The sequence below is a fragment of the Nematostella vectensis genome, chromosome 10, assembly GCF_932526225.1.
Source record: "Nematostella vectensis chromosome 10, jaNemVect1.1, whole genome shotgun sequence".
Classification (NCBI taxonomy): Eukaryota; Metazoa; Cnidaria; class Anthozoa; order Actiniaria; family Edwardsiidae; genus Nematostella; species Nematostella vectensis.
The window spans coordinates 1,504,418-1,521,818 of NC_064043.1; the positions used below are offsets into that span (position 1 = coordinate 1,504,418).

A 17,401-nucleotide genomic window follows, 5' to 3' on the forward strand; every position below is an offset into this window, starting at 1 on the left:
AGTTAAAGTCACGCCATGTAGTCACGCAATAACCTCAGTTAAGAGTCATGCCATGTAGTCACGCATTGCCCTTAGTTAAGAGTCACGCCATGTAGTCACGCAATAACCTCAGTTAAGAGTCATGCCATGTAGTCACGCATTGTTTTCAGTTAGGAGTCACGCCATGTAGTCACGCAATAACCTCAGTTAAGAGTCATGCCATGTAGTCACGCATTGTTTTCAGTTAAGAGTCACGCCATGTAGTCACGCAATGGATCTCAGAACAACATAGGCAAATTTAGTTAACCCATTGACTCCTGGCTTTTATGGAGCTGAATTTACAAAAAAAAAACAGACTGAAAACAGATACCTCCCCCCTATTCTGAGTTTTATACAGCCCGTCAAAGTCAAACACAGCTGCACCTAGTCAGCGGTATCCAAGCTTTCCAACAGTGCTTTGCGGTCCCCACTTTTAATCCCTCGTCGTTGTGCTGAGTCTTTTGGGGCATAATTGAGTGCTTTGCTTATGGATATTTGCAAGCAAAGGTGGATTCATGATGATTTTTTCTTGTTTGGCTTTGCCCGGATGAGAAAATAATTTTCTAATGAATCACCACAGCTCTCCTAAATGCTGTCTTTTCTGAAACCAAATTGATTCCAAAATTGTTTACACTGCTATTCTGGGTCTGTATAACCTGGAATTGATTTGTTTGGCTTCGGGGTGAAAAGACCATTTGGGGAGAGGAGTGTTGACTGGCCCTCCCCTCGTGAATTTTCCCTGGATCCTCCTGGATCTCCCAGAATGCTTTGCAATACGTAAAGATATTTTCGTGGTTGTACAATCCTTCAAGGAATGGACATTGTGTTTTGAGGCCAAGGAAATGTATCTGGAGGATCAGAATAAAGGTATCTATTTGTGTCTTGAGCTGTGTTTGCTGATCTCTCTCCCTTGTGTGGTATTTTGGGCGTTTTATTGAGAGGGGTGATTCTGCTTTTCTCTCCTTGTTCGATTTGAGATCGAACAAGGAGAGAAAAGAAGAACCTGCGCTATTATTTGGCTTAAGAGTAGATGCCAACACCTTGGTTGGATGCATATCTGCAAGACCATTCATCCCTTAGACTGATGCCTGAGTATCTTCATCTTGTTGTGTTTATTTTGAATTTATGAATTTTTTGGGTTGTGGGTACTTCCCAAAGCCGGTACAGGCCGGTTGAGGGGTCAATGTGTTAAGATTAAGGAGTAATTTTAAATAATATTCTAAACTAAATCCCAGTTGTGAGAAAGGTAAGCATTGGGCGGATAAAAGGGCAGTTATAGTACAATGTTTAACTGAATAAAAACGAACATCTCAAATCCACAGATTTGGATTTCAGTAGCAGGCTCGTACTAGGGGAGTGCACGCGCATAAAGGAATCTTCAAATAATATGCTTAATAATATATACGTCAGGTTTTTAACCTGTGAATACTTTTGACAAGTTACAATTGAATACACTAATAAATGCTTATCATCTTAGTTTTTAATACATGCGAGTTTCTGTGACGTTTGAACGCCTGGTGAACATGCCCGATGTCTGGTAGTATGCAATAGTGTGTAATACACTCACTAAAAACGGGAAATATTTATCGTGGAATTCTGCGTTCTTCATCATGGGTTTATCCAACATCTTCATCGATCATCATATTCTTATTTTCTTCTTCTTCTATTCTTTTTTGCTGTTTTTTATTCATCATCTTCTTCTGCCTTTTCTTCTTCTCAGACTTGCGTGGTTTTCGTGGCTTCATCTTTAATAAGCTGTTGCCCGTCATGACAAGGAGTCACCTCTTTCTCCTTCCCCTCCTTGTGCTTGTCCTCATTCCCCTCCTCATTTTCCTCCTCATTCCCCTCCTCATTCTCCTCCTCATTCTCCTCCTCATTCCCCTCCTCATTCTCCTCCTCATTCCCCTCTTCATTCCCCTCCTCATTCCCCTCTTCATTCCCCTCCTCATTTTCCTCCTCATTCCCCCCCTCATTCTCCTCCTCATTCCCCCCCTCATTCTCCCCCTCATTCTCCCCCTCATTCTCCTCCTCATTCTCCTCCTCATTCCCCTCCTCATTCTCCTCCTCATTCCCCTCTTCATTCCCCTCCTCATTCCCCTCTTCATTCTCCTCCTAATTCCCCTCCTCATTCCCCCCCTCATTCTCCTCCTCATTCCCCCCCTCATTCTCCCCCTCATTCTCCCCCTCATTCTCCTCCTCATTCCCCTCTTCATTCTCCTCCTCATTCCCCTCTTCATTCCCCTCCTCATTTTCCTCCTCATTCCCCCCCTCATTCTCCCCCTCATTCTCCTCCTCATTCTCCTCCTCATTCCCCCTCATTCCCCCCCTCATTCTCCTTCTCATTCCCCTCCTCATTTTCCTCCTCATTCCCCTCCTCATTCTCCTCCTCATTCCCCTCCTCATTTTCCCCTCCTCATTCTCCTCCTTATTCTCTCCTCATTCCCCTCTTCATTCTCCTCTTCATTCCCCTCCTCATTCTCCTCTTCATTTCCCTCCTCATTCCCCTCTTCATTCTCCCCCTCATTCTCTCCTCCTCATTTCCCTCCTCATTCTCCTCTTCATTTCCATCCTCATTCCCCTCCTCATTCTCTTTTTCATTTCCCTCCTCATTCCCCTCATTCTCCTCTTCATTTCCCTCCTCTTTTCCCTTCTCATTCCCCTCCTCTTTCCCCTCCTCATTCCCCTCCTCTTTCCCCTCCTCATTCCCCTCCTCATTCCCCTCCTCATTCCCCTCCTCATTCCCCTCCTCATTCCCCTCCTCATTCTCCTCCTCATTCCCCTCCTCATTCTCCTCCTCATCCCCCCCCTCATTCTCCTCCTCATTCCCCTCCTCATTCTCCTCCTCATTCCCCTCCTCATTCTCCTCCTCATTCCCCTCCTCATTTTCCTCCTCATTCCCCTCTTCATTCTCCTCCTCATTCCCCTCTTCATTCTCCTCCTCATTCCCCTCTTCATTCTCCTCCTCATTCCCCTCCTCATTCCCCCCCTCATTTTCCTTCTCATTCCCCTCCTCATTCCCCTCCTCATTTCCCTCCTCATTCCCCTCATTCTCTCCTCATTCCCCTCTTCATTTCCATCCTCATTCCCCTCCTCATTCTCTCCTCCTCATTCTCCTCTTCATTCTCCTCTTCATTCAACTCCTCATTTCCCTCCTCATTCCCCTCCTCATTCCCCTCCTCATTCTCCTCTTCATTTCCCTCCTCATTCCCCTCCTCATTCTCCTCCTCATTCCCCTCCTCTATCCCCTCCTCATTCCCCTCTTCATTCTCCTCCTCATTCCCCTCTTCATTCTCCTCCTCATTCCCCTCCTCATTCCCCCCCTCATTTTCCTTCTCATTCCCCTCCTCATTCTCCTCCTCATTCTCCTCCTCATTCTCCTCCTCATTCCCCTCCTCTATCCCCTCCTCATTCCCCTCTTCATTCTCCTCCTCATTCCCCTCCTCATTCCCCCCCTCATTTTCCTTCTCATTCCCCTCCTCATTCTCCTCCTCATTCCCCCCCTCATTCCCCCCCTCATTCCCCTCCTCATTCCCCTCCTCATTCCCCTCCTCATTCCCCTCCTCATTCCCCTCCTCATTCCCCCCCTCATTCCCCTCCTCATTCCCCCCCTCATTCCCCTCCTCATTCCCCCCCTCATTCCCCTCCTCATTTTCCTCCTCATTCCCCCCCTCATTCCCCTCCTCATTCCCCTCCTCATTCCCCTCCTCATTCCCCTCCTCATTCCCCTCCTCATTCCCCCCCTCATTCCCCTCCTCATTCCCCTCTTCATTCTCCCCCTCATTCCCCTCTTCATTCTCCTCCTCATTCCCCTCCTCATTCCCTCCCTCATTTTCCTTCTCATTCCCCTCCTCATTCTCCTCCTCATTCCCCTCCTCATTCCCCTCCTCATTCTCCTCCTCATTCCCCTCCTCATTCCCCTCCTCATTCCCCTCTTCATTCTCCTCCTCATTCCCCTCCTCATTCTCCTCCTCATTCCCCTCCTCATTCCCCCCCTCATTCCCCTCCTCATTTTCCTCCTCATTCCCCCCCTCATTCCCCTCCTCATTCCCCTCCTCATTCCCCCCCCTCATTCCCCCCCTCATTCCCCCCCTCATTTCCCTCCTCATTCCCCTCCTCATTCCCCCCCTCATTCCCCCCCTCATTCCCCTCATTCTCTCCTCATTCCCCTCCTCATTCTCCTCTTCATTCTCCTCTTCATTCTCCTCTTCATTCTCCTCCTCATTCCCCTCCTCATTCCCCTCCTCATTCCCCCCCTCATTCCCCTCCTCATTCCCCCCCCTCATTCCCCTCCTCATTCCCCTCCTCATTCCCCCCCTCATTTTCCTTCTCATTCCCCTCCTCATTCTCCTCCTCATTCCCCCCCTCATTCCCCCCCTCATTCCCCTCATTCTCTCCTCATTCCCCTCCTCATTCTCCTCTTCATTCTCCTCTTCATTCTCCTCCTCATTTCCCTCCTCATTCCCCTCCTCTTTCCCCTCCTCATTCTCCTCCTCATTCTCCTCTTCATTCCCCTCCTCTTTCCCCTCCTCATTCTCCTCCTAATTCCCCTTCTCATTCCCCTCCTCATTTCCCCTCATTCTTCTCCTCATTCTCATCCTCTTTCTCCTCCTCATCCCCCCTCATTCCCCTCCTAATTTTCCTCCTCATCCCCTTCTCATTCTCCTCCTCATTTTCCTCCTCATTCCCCCTCATTCTCCTCCTCATTCACCTCCTTATTCCCACCCTCATTCCCCTCCTCATTCACCTCCTCATGCTCAGCCCACCCGTTCTTCCTGCCAGACGACGCACGAGTTGATCTCCCACAAGGCTCTGCGCGCTCAGTACCACCATAAGCCGATAAAAATTGCCTAACCCCAGCACCGCAGTCACTTTGTAAAACACTTTCAGCGCCGCCATAAATCCGCGGAATGTCTCCAACCTTGGCAGAACTTCGCTTGCTGCACCTCAGAATCCGCCGCAACGCAGCCGCAAAGTCCTTATCCTTCGATACTATAATCATAGGTTTAACAGCACTCCCGAGAGCGAGGGCATATGTGCCCGCAAGGTATAGGGAGCGGGGCAAGGTGACAGGATCGAAGAAGATTCTCGATCCCAACGCAGCGTTGAATGCGTACCCGGGTAGCGCGCATAGAAGAACAGCAATGGCTAACGCCGCGTACAGTGCCGTCACGGCATCCTCCGCCCGCCATGAGCTGAGGAACTCCCATTGCGCGTGATGTCGCATTTTCACAAGCGCGTGAGCATTCTTCCTCAGTCCTATCTTGATGTTAACGTAACTGATTCCGGTGATAATAAAAGGCACGACGGCATAGAAGAACTCTACAGTCCCAGTATCCATATACCCCTCATCTGTTTTACATAACGCGTACCCCGGATGAAAGACAAACTTCCTGTTGTTAATGAAGAAGGAGGCCGGAAGTGCTAGCACGACGAGCCAGCACAGGGTGATTAGAATACTCGTGTAACGACGCGTGAAAAACGTGGCATGGCTTATGGGCTTTGACGTCGCAAATGCACGATCTACCGCTGATATCGCCATGGTGATATTCGTGATCGCGGGCAATACCATGACCACATGACCTTGAAGTGTACAAATTGTTGCTCCAACGGGCCAAGAGCCAAAAGCAAGAGCGTAGATCGAGAGAGGGAGCACCGCGCAAGCGACAAGAAGGTCAATGAAGGCGTAGTTGGCGATGTACAGATATTGCTGCTTGCGTAGTCTAGCGTTCAGTAGAACAGAGAGTAGGACCAGGGCGTTTCCGATAAAGGAAGCGAGGGCAAGACCCCCCGCGATGGCTGTCTCTGTCACCACCATCTCCACGCTTCGTGACGTCAGCTGCTCCTCCATAACCGTCATCGTCACTTCAGCAACACTAGCACTTTAACAAACATTTGAAATCACGTTAGTGCCAGGTGCGAAGTCACGTGAGTTTTTGTTGCTTTTTTTCACTCAATCGGCTTCCATTCGAGGGTGAAACTAAGTTTAAACTAAGCGTTAAACTAAGTAAACATGATCAATTATTCATGGCAAGTTAGCGAAGATATACGATCTTCATTTACGATACGATTTACATTTTTTAAAAGATAGAAGAGCGAAACTCGAATACCTATTTTAAAAGGAGAAATGAAATATTATAAAAGATTGATTGGGAGTTTCTCGAAGACTATTTTCAACTATTAATAAAACTCTAATCAATACTCTGGCTAAGAAGACTTTATGCGCACAACGTAGACCAAAATTTAAATCTTTAAGAAGTCAATCGATAATCTTTTTAGGGTAAAGATAAATTAGATGACTTGTGTAGAAACCGTACCTTGTAGGTGAGTCTTTCGTCGGTATGTCTCTCAAACTTTCCAAGACAGACGAGTATTTTGTAGCGTCTTAAATTTTCAAACTATTTCTCGCATTTGAAAGCGTTTAAAATTCTCAAACTATTCCTCGAAAGAAAGTAATTCTTTCTGTTGAAAATAGAAGTTTTGTTAAGGCAAATAACGAGAGATGATGTTAGGAATACATTATTAATTAATAGAATCCACTGTTATATCAGGAAAGCTTTGTTTAGTGCTATTGAATCATCATGGGAACTACGCTATGGTTACGAGTCCCAGTCCTTACGCATTACGTTGTAATCCTGCAGAGGGCTTGACAAACTACAAGACAGCTTTTTTTTTTAAATAGGAGCGGATTAGAGGTAAAATAGACTTTCAAAACTACAGTTCTCCTCCACAGGAATCTCAATAAAAAAGTCAGGATAAAATAATGGGTTTTCTACTTTTTTTGCAATGTTTGGCATTTTAAATACTAACGCGAAAAAAAAGACAAACATCTTGACTATACAATATTAGCATTTTCTTTTATTGTTAGGAGAAATAATGTGTAGAAAATCAAGTACCTTGGTTTGTACACCAAGCTAGTTTGGAGAAAGCCTAGGAAAATGTCGAAAAAAGATAAAATGCAATGTCTTCTCAGTAAAATTATATATTTTGTTACTAATCAGAAGATGCAGAGAACGAGGGCATTTTCTACAAAACAGCCTGCATTTTTATGAACGACACGTCAATCAACACTGAAAGACACGTCAATCAATACTATGACTGACACGTCAATCAACACCCTTGACATACATATCAATCAATATTATGACAGACAGGTCATTCGTCTGTCATAATATTGATCGTGATAAACACTTCAATCATCTGAGATGAGACATGTCGATCATCTCTGTTTGACAGACATCTTAGTCTCCTCTGTTTTACTTATTCTTCCTTCTTCATCTCTTTTTCTTTCGTTTTCATTGTCAAGTCATACTTCTGGTACGTAAAGATATATACTTTCCTGCTTTCATGCTAGTTGTACGCTATACACTAGTTTCGTATTACACTGATATTAATGGGCTGTTTCGAAAACGTCGTGATCCAGGCCATGTCTTTATCTACTGCTCTTCCAGGTCTAAACCTCTTCGGCAACGTATTGATCACAGCCTGGCGAATCTCCCTGATCCGGAAACAGTAAACCATAGGGTTTATAGACGAGCTGACGAACACGATCGTCACAGCGTAGTCATATGCGATCATCACTTCAACAGTATATCCCAGAACTGCCTCGGTTGCCATGATAACTAGAAAGGGCACATAGCAGCCTAGAAATAGCAGAAGCACGTAAAACATAGTAGCTGCGAGACATTTGTAGCGAGAGAGACTTGTTGAGTTTGGTAGATCGCGTCTCGAAGACCGAGCGTCCAGTACATCGGAATGAATGCGCCGCACCATCCTAAACATGCGAAAGTAAGCGACGAGCGTGACCAATAGGAACCCAGCAAGGAGGACGAGAGGAAGTAGGATCCAGCTTTTCTCAACTTCCGGCATGAAGCGGAGAGAGACTATCCCTGCACAGGCGATCCAGTAGACGAGAACAAGCCTGTAGACTTTACTGGTGGTGATCAGTGCGTTGTAGCGCATGTGGAGGAGTAACGCGAGGTAGCGATCCACAATGATAGAACTGATCGTCATCAGGGACACACCCGCACACACCCATCCAAAGCTGACGGCGACTAAGCGTGCCACGCAGTAAACACCAGGCCATTCATACAGCTCGCTTACCTTGTAAACCACGTAGAACGTCTGGCAAACAGAGCCAATAACAAGGTCGGAAATAGCCAGCGAGCAGAGCAAGATGTTGGACGGTGAGCTCCGTAGGTGACGCGATTTCGATATAACAAAGATCACCACTGCATTCTCAGTGACGGCTAAGACGGAGAAAATGAGATTCAAGACGACTGATACGATATTGGTGATATAGACAGGAGGAGTAACATTTGTGATGAAAGGAGGTGCAAAGAAACAGCTTCCCTGGGAATGATTCGTGCGATGACTCATCTTGTTTGGCGGACTAAGTGGATTCACCACCTTAACGACTCTTCTTCGTCTTAAATAAAACTTTAGAGCTATGATAAACTCTGCATCTCCGCTCAAACCTTAGTTCTATAGAACAATCTTCTGCTAGTGTTTCGATCTTGAATCTATGTACAATTTTGCATTCAAGTACGATATAGAATGATAGAATCTCGCATTAAAGTCTCAAAAATTTGTCTCAAAAGTATCCCCAGGGAATACGGCAATTGTGATTCGTCGTCGGGTGCTTTTTTCAATCTTCTCGAGGCGGCCAGCTGCTCTCTGCTCAGAGTCTCTGAATTCCTTCTCATTAGCGATTGCTGTTTACCTCAACGAGACCGAGGGTGCTAAGACCACCCGTCTGGTCATCAATTAAAACGCGGCGGGAAAGAGTAAAATCTCCGGACTCAACTACTTTCGCTAGCACACAACGCGTTAAACTTAAACATTGCCACAGCGCACACCAGAAATTATTCCACAATACAAATCCTAATAGCTTAACAGTCATTATCTCCCAACGAATGGCTGATAATCAACGCTGGCATTTAACCACGAAAGCGATAAAATGCTTTGGAGAGAATGGGTGGACAAAGCGGCCGCAATTTCATAAATTAGAAAAACAGAAACAAAACTCCCCTTGAGGCAAATAAAAGATCTGATTGCCTTTTTGGAGAAAATTGTTTTGATAGTTCACGAACCATTTCATAGACTTAAATACATTCGATGATATTTTTTTTCGTTTGTGGTTAAAGTGGTAAAATATAGTTAGGAGATAGCTAGAGGTGTTCTCTTTGTTTCTAAAAAAATTATTGATATCAACAAACAAACTTGGTAATTCATAATCAATGAGCAATTCCGATGCTTTGTTATGTTATTTTATTTGTATGTTTTGGTTTATTCTAAATCGTTGTGTTTCAGAGTCGCCATGACTAAAGTATTCTCAGAATTTTCTAGAAATCACGGAATGCTTCTTGTTATCTAAGTTTATTTTCATCTCATAAGCGACAGCTTAAAGACTCACATTTGGTGGATATTGTGGGATATTGGCCACTAGTGGCACCCAATGCCGGTGCATTGTTGGAAACTTCAAGGGATACCGTTTTGGGTCAGTGGTAGCTTATTTTAACTGGTAGTGTTGGACTTGAAATAGGGGGGTGAAGGTTTCTTTTTTCAGTCTGTTTTTCTTACAATTTTGCTCAGAAGTACCCAGGAGTGAAAGGGTTAATCAAACGAGAATAGGCACTTAGTTACATTGCATTTGCTATACTTCTCAAGAAAGGGAAGGAACTTAATAGAGAGGGGGATAGAGGCTTGATGGAGCTTATACTCTTGGAAATGTGCACATTGCATTTGCTATACTTCTCAAGGAAGGGAAGGAACTTAATAGAGAGGGGGGATAGAGGCTTGATGGAGCTTATACTCTTGGAAATGTGCACATTGCATTTGCTATACTTCTCAAGGAAGGGAAGGAACTTAATAGAGGGGGGATAGAGGCTTGGTGGAGCTTATACTGATAGAGCAAGTGTATTGTGGAAGGGCAGAGCTAAATTAATTTATTGGACGCATTAGCAAAGATTATACCGCAGTTATAAAATGTTCAAATTGGCATAAAAATACAGCAATTAATAATATGCCTTCCACCTTCCTATTCCAAACCATCTAACCTCTTGAATCACATCTCTTAAAACCCTTTTGATTATAACATGACACAGGGCTCCATGGGAGCTAAACACTGGTTGACATTTAGAACTAATGGTAGTGCTAGAATATGGACAAGAAAGGCAAGTTCATTGAGCCCTACGAAAGGCTTATCTCACAATGGACGAGAGGACGTTCTCAAATTTAGACCGGACGTCTAGGGTGTCTAAAGTGACACGTCCAGTAGAGAATTCTTCTCCAGTTGTCGACTTAATCTTACGAGAATTCTTCTCCAGTTGTCGACTTAATCTTACGAGAATTCTTCTCCAGTTGTCGACTTAATCTTACGAGAATTCTTCTCCAGCTGTCGACTTAATCTTACGAGAATTCTTCTCCAGTTGTCGACTTAATCTTACGATAATTCTTCTCCAGTTGTCGACTTAATCTTACTATTTTTCTGTTATGTCGAAACTTTCGCGCGTTTTTTTAATTTTTAATTTCGCGTTGAATTTGCATTGCGAGAAAAGAAAAGAAAAAGATCCCTGTAAATATTACAAAAAAATGAAAGCCAGAGTGTTAATAAAAGCGCGTAGTAAAAAGGAGATTTAATGACAGTGCGCAAAATATAAGCCCGCGAAAATTTCCACGTCAATTGTTAGGCTATGAATCATATAAATGTTGGGCTAAATTTACAATACTTATATATAATGCTCTTACGGCACCTGACGGTATACTACAGGCAGTCCCGAATCTTGTTAACACGTGTATTACCGGCCTTTTGAGTATCCTGGGAACAAGTCATTGAGGATGGCATCTAGAGCGGAGTTCACGCTCAGTTTGTAAGTCTTGCCAAGATCTGTGCGGCAATACGGGCACGTGAATACCTCGGCCTTAAACGAACGCTGTAGACATCCCTGGAATAAAGACGGGCGCACATGAAATCTAGCTTAGTTATGTACAGATGGGGACTAATTTAGGTCCTTAGTTATGTACAGATGGGGCCTATTTTAGGTCCTTAGTTATGTACAGATGGGGACTAATTTAGGTCCTTAGTTATGTACAGATGGGGGCTAATTTAGGTCCTTAGTTATGTGCAGATGGGGACTAATTTAGGTCTTTAGTTATGTACAGATGGGGACTAATTTAGGTCCTTAGTTATGTGCAGATGGGGACTAATTTAGGTCCTTAGTTATGTACAGATGGGGACTAATTTAGGTCCTTAGTTATGTACAGATGGGGACTAATTTAGGTCCTTAGTTATGTACAGATGGGGACTAATTTAGGTACTTAGTTATGTATAGATGGGGGCTAATTTAGGTCCTTAGTTATGTACAGATGGGGACTAATTTAGGTACTTAGTTATGTACAGATGGGGACTAATTTAGGTCCTTATTTATGTACAGATGGGGACTAATTTAGGTCCTTAGTTATGTACAGATGGGGACTAATTTAGGTCCTTAGTTATGTGCAGATGGGGACTAATTTAGGTCCTTAGTTATGTGCAGATGGGGGCTAATTTAGGTCCTTAGTTATGTGCAGATGGGGACTAATTTAGGTCCTTAGTTATGTGCAGATGGGGGCTAATTTAGGTCCTTAGTTATGTGCAGATGGGGACTAATTTAGGTCCTTAGTTATGTACAGATGGGGACTAATTTAGGTACTTAGTTATGTATAGATGGGGGCTAATTTAGGTCCTTAGTTATGTACAGATGGGGACTAATTTAGGTTCTTAGTTATGTCCAGATGGGGGCTAACTTAGGTCCTTAGTTATGTACAGATGGGGACTAATTTAGGTCCTTAGTTATGTGCAGATGGGGGCTAATTTAGGTCCTTAGTTATGTGCAGATGGGGACTAATTTAGGTCCTTAGTTATGTGCAGATGGGGGCTAATTTAGGTCCTTAGTTATGTACAGATGGGGACTAATTTAGGTCCTTAGTTATATACAGATGGGGGCTAATTTAGGTCCTTAGTTATATACAGATGGGGACTAATTTAGGTCCTTAGTTATGTACAGATGGGGACTAATTTAGGTCTTTAGTTATGTACAGATGGGGACTAATTTAGGTACTTAGTTATGTATAGATGGGGGCTAATTTAGGTCCTTAGTTATGTACAGATGGGGACTAATTTAGGTACTTAGTTATGTACAGATGGGGACTAATTTAGGTCCTTAGTTATGTACAGATGGGGACTAATTTAGGTCCTTAGTTATGTACAGATGGGGACTAATTTAGGTCCTTAGTTATGTGCAGATGGGGACTAATTTAGGTCCTTAGTTATGTGCAGATGGGGGCTAATTTAGGTCCTTAGTTATGTATAGATGGGGACTAATTTAGGTCCTTAGTTATGTACAGATGGGGACTAATTTAGGTCCTTAGTTATGTGCAGATGGGGGCTAATTTAGGTCCTTAGTTATGTGCAGATGGGGACTAATTTAGGTCCTTAGTTATGTGCAGATGGGGACTAATTTAGGTCCTTAGTTATGTGCAGATGGGGACTAATTTAGGTCTTTAGTTATGTACAGATGGGGACTAATTTAGGTCCTTAGTTATGTGCAGATGGGGACTAATTTAGGTCCTTAGTTATGTACAGATGGGGACTAATTTAGGTCCTTAGTTATGTACAGATGGGGACTAATTTAGGTCCTTAGTTATGTACAGATGGGGACTAATTTAGGTACTTAGTTATGTATAGATGGGGGCTAATTTAGGTCCTTAGTTATGTACAGATGGGGACTAATTTAGGTACTTAGTTATGTACAGATGGGGACTAATTTAGGTCCTTAGTTATGTACAGATGGGGACTAATTTAGGTCCTTAGTTATGTACAGATGGGGACTAATTTAGGTCCTTAGTTATGTGCAGATGGGGACTAATTTAGGTCCTTAGTTATGTGCAGATGGGGGCTAATTTAGGTCCTTAGTTATGTGCAGATGGGGACTAATTTAGGTCCTTAGTTATGTGCAGATGGGGGCTAATTTAGGTCCTTAGTTATGTGCAGATGGGGACTAATTTAGGTCCTTAGTTATGTACAGATGGGGACTAATTTAGGTACTTAGTTATGTATAGATGGGGGCTAATTTAGGTCCTTAGTTATGTACAGATGGGGACTAATTTAGGTCCTTAGTTATGTCCAGATGGGGGCTAACTTAGGTCCTTAGTTATGTACAGATGGGGACTAATTTAGGTCCTTAGTTATGTGCAGATGGGGGCTAATTTAGGTCCTTAGTTATGTGCAGATGGGGACTAATTTAGGTCCTTAGTTATGTGCAGATGGGGGCTAATTTAGGTCCTTAGTTATGTACAGATGGGGACTAATTTAGGTCCTTAGTTATATACAGATGGGGGCTAATTTAGGTCCTTAGTTATATACAGATGGGGACTAATTTAGGTCCTTAGTTATGTACAGATGGGGACTAATTTAGGTCTTTAGTTATGTACAGATGGGGACTAATTTAGGTCCTTAGTTATGTATAGATGGGGACTAATTTAGGTCCTTAGTTATGTACAGATGGGGACTAATTTAGGTCCTTAGTTATGTACAGATGGGGACTAATTTAGGTCCTTAGTTATGTACAGATGGGGCTAATTTAGGTCCTTAGTTATGTACAGATGGGGCTAATTTAGGTCCTTAGTTATGTACAGATGGGGACTACTTTAGGTCTTTAGTTATGTACAGATGGGGACTAATTTAGGTCCTTAGTTATGTATAGATGGGGACTAATTTAGGTCCTTAGTTATGTACAGATGGGGACTAATTTAGGTCCTTAGTTATGTACAGATGGGGACTAATTTAGGTCCTTAGTTATGTACAGATGGGGACTAATTTAGGTCCTTAGTTATGTGCAGATGGGGACTAATTTAGGTCCTTAGTTATGTACAGATGGGGACTAATTTAGGTCCTTAGTTATGTGCAGATGGGGACTAATTTAGGTAAGATAAGGGGGTTAAATCAACCCCGTCCCTTCACTCAATAAAGGTGTGGTGCCCCCCCCCCCACCTTTGTGGGAGGCGTGGTGGACAGTTGTTTCGCAATGTTGCACGGTTTCGGTGGCGATTGATAATCATACTAAGCTGTTTGCAGACTTATATCATACATTTGCTAATATTGTTACTGACAGATTTTTTCATTCATTTATTTATTCTGCCATTTGGTTTATACTAGGAGGCACCCATAAAAATTTCACATTTCGCATGTTTTCTCCCTTCTCAGGGACGTAGCGAGAAAACATTTTCAAGTACAATCAATTGTCCCTCTTTAGACACCCCCCCCCCCCCCCAACATTCTCTCGTAAAACTATAGAAGTACGATGATGAGACACTGTATATGTTACTCTATAAAAGAAAACTTCGCCTCAAATATTTTCCTTCACTTGTCCATATTGGTACCCCTGTGTCCTTGTTTACCAGTCAAGCAGTCAAATCAAATCCATCTTTTCAATGCACTTGTAGCGTTTGTAGTATGGTCCATTGAAGATGCATGAAGCACCGCTTCATCGGCCAGGTCTTTAATACTTTTTTGTGCGAAATGTGATAAGAAGGTGTGTGGCTTTATGTTTTAAAAGAGAAAATTGACGGCCAAGTTATTTGTATTATCATATCTATTTTTAAGTGAACCTGACAGGAGATCAGAACTGGATCTAACAACCAAATTGATAGTTAAAAGTAGTTAACTGCAATATTTCAAATATTATTGTTGTAAGAACCGCTTTGAATTTATTTTTTTCAAAATGCGCATGCTCTTGATGGGTTTCGTGCAGTGCGGAAGCAGACAAAAGTCTTTAAAAAGTTATATCTTAAAAGCATTGTGTTTTATTCCTTTTATGCCTAAACAATTATCGTGATTTGTTAGAAAACCATGAAGTTCTGAACGTCAGTGGTGCTATCGGCCGTGAGATATAGATACTGTTTGGGTCTCTGTGGAGAGCTACAGGCAAACGTGCGTGCCCCCCCCCCTAGAGCAAAGCTTGGTAATTCTGAATTTGTCGTCATTTTATATGCAAATAGAGAGGTATTTACCCCTGTTATCAATGCATACAAACCTTTCGTAATCTCTCGGCTTGGCTAGGAATCAGTGGCTCGAATTTTCGCCTATTTGTCAAGTTTTTATACAGCATGCGACAAACCGAAAGATCAAGAAAGAGAAGTGAGTCCATTAAAAATTTCAAATACTTGTTTCAAGAATGGAAACTTCTTGTCAAATAATCAAATGAACTTGGCTGGTTGACCTGGTTGAATTGACCTGTTTTTTGTGAGTGTCTCTAGCTAAGAAAAAATTTTAGGATTACAGCTTCTCTTGGACTTATCAATCAGCCATGTCAAGCATGGCCATATCAAGCCAAACCATTCCCGGTACACCCAAAGGATTGTCAATGGTGTGGTTCTGTAGTTTTTCTAGTTCTTTTGTTTTTCTGTGAGTGGTGGGGCACACTTTCATTTCTTAGCGTATCATATATAGATTTGTTTTATATATAATAAATAAACTAAATAGCCATTAATGGCAAGGAAGCTCAGAAAAACCCAAAAGGCTTTTAGCGAATGACCTACCCCAAAAGCTCGAAAGCTGGGCTAAATACCTTGCAAATATTGTGAAGGCACTTTGTAGTGACAGGGTAAAGCACGAGATCTTGACAGCAGACGCAGGCGAACAATTCCTCGACTTTTTGATGAAATGCCTGCATTAAAGAGAAGTAGATCAGATAAACATTTTAAAGAATCACAATACAATCATACCACCAAAGGCAGAATATTCTGCACAGTTTGCAATGATGAATGTGAGCATGAAAACTTTGATTAGCAATACAAAGCTATAGGAACACTCTAAGGTAAAGCCCCTATCAATACAAGGCTAGAGATAAGGTAAAGACCCTAGCAATACAAAGCTAGAGATAAGGTAAAGACCCTAGCAATACAAAGCTAGCGATAAGGTAAAGACGCTAGCAATACAAAGCTAGCGATAAGGTAAAGACCCTAGCAATACTAAGCTATAGAAACACTAAAAGGTGAAGACCTTTTCGTTGAAGAAAGTTATATGACATGTGCGTAAAATACAGTTTAAAAGCTCCAAAGTTTGGATCTGGGTGTATAGATGTATGGGCAAAAAAGTCAAGTTTTTTCTTCTCCCCTCTCTCATTAAATTGCAATCCATTACTGACCGTGTAATCAAGGGTGGTGTCAGTGAGCAATTCCTCCCAAAGCTTCACGTTTTCTTTATCCTCAGCGATGAGACCCTTCTGTTCGTCTGATAAGATCTGAGACGCCTTCTTTTTCTTCACTGGGGATTTGGACGGACTTGGAACTTCTAAGAAAAAGAATGTGATGCGATTCACTTGATGAGCTGAAGAAACATGGAAAACTAATGATGAAAAACTAATGAAATAAACACCCACGTTGCCCAATGAGCTTTTGTCTGTCGGATGAATAAAAATTTTTGTATTCTCATTTATCTAGAGTAGATGAACATGGATTTTTTTTGGACCTCCAATTGTGATTGTCCTAATCTGTGATCTCATACCAAATCACAAGCTACTGTGATATTTGATATCACCTCTCCTCTCCCCCATCACTATGAGCTGGTAAGGGTGTCTCATCCATGATGCAAATGATAACAATGCAAGGCATTATGGGCAAGTTGGAGTTGGCTCTTTAAAGTCCTACCTTCATCTCTCTTGCGCTTCCCTTTACCCTTGTTCTTGCCATTCTCTGCACTCTCCTCCTGTTTCTTGGCCTGGGCTTCAAGGAATCCTTCGGGGTACTACACTCAAGAGACACTTGAATTACCATAAGTATGACACATTTCATGTAACATGGTTCAAGGCCTAGACCACCTTGGATTACCATAAGTATGACACATTTCATGTAACATGGTTCAAGGCCTAGACCACCTTGGATTACCATAAGTATGACACATTTCATGTAACATGGTTCAAGGCCTAGACCACCTTGGATTACCATAAGTATGACACATTTCATGTAACATGGTTCAAGGCCTAGACCACCTTGAATTACCATAAGTATGACACATTTCATGTAACGTGGTTCAAGGCCTAGACCACCTTGGATTACCATAAGTATGACACATTTCATGTAACATGGTTCAAGGCCTAGACCACCTTGGATTACCATAAGTATGACACATTTCATGTAACATGGTTCAAGGCCTAGACCACCTTGGATTACCATAAGTATGATACATTTCATGTAACATGGTTCAAGGCCTAGACCACCTTGGATTACCATAAGTATGACACATTTCATGTAACATGGTTCAAGGCCTAGACCACCTTGGATTACCATAAGTATGACACCTTTCATGTAACATGGTTCAAGGCCTAGACCACCTTGGATTACCATA

At 42.7% G+C, this 17,401-nt stretch overlaps 3 protein-coding genes across 3 annotated transcripts in view; all 3 read right to left on the minus strand.

Annotated features, from left to right (window-relative positions):
* Nucleotides 1-4,696: 4,696 nt before the first annotated feature.
* Nucleotides 4,697-7,157, minus strand: LOC5512133 (alpha-1D adrenergic receptor). Its single transcript, XM_001632476.3, has 2 exons — nt 6,333-7,157; nt 4,697-5,897 (listed from the first exon to the last, which is right to left on the minus strand). Exon 2 carries the CDS (start codon nt 5,873-5,875, stop codon nt 4,697-4,699), a length of 1,179 nt encoding a protein of 392 aa, XP_001632526.2. The 5' UTR covers nt 5,876-5,897; nt 6,333-7,157.
* A 226-nt stretch (nt 7,158-7,383) lies between these two features.
* LOC5512126 (melanocortin receptor 3) lies at nt 7,384-8,394 on the minus strand. Its single transcript, XM_032381551.2, has one exon. It carries the CDS (start codon nt 8,392-8,394, stop codon nt 7,384-7,386), a length of 1,011 nt encoding a protein of 336 aa, XP_032237442.2.
* Nucleotides 8,395-10,536: 2,142 nt separating this feature from the next.
* Nucleotides 10,537-17,401, minus strand: part of LOC5512127 (E3 ubiquitin-protein ligase UHRF1) — a 30,898-nt gene continuing 24,033 nt past the window's right edge. Inside the window, exons 21-24 of the mRNA XM_001632478.3 lie at nt 16,705-16,801; nt 16,203-16,348; nt 15,624-15,722; nt 10,537-10,961 (exon numbers count right to left, since the gene is read on the minus strand). Coding sequence (XP_001632528.2) covers nt 10,815-10,961; nt 15,624-15,722; nt 16,203-16,348; nt 16,705-16,801 — 489 coding nt within the window. The 3' untranslated portion in view covers nt 10,537-10,814. The remainder of the gene's footprint in view (nt 10,962-15,623; nt 15,723-16,202; nt 16,349-16,704; nt 16,802-17,401) is intronic.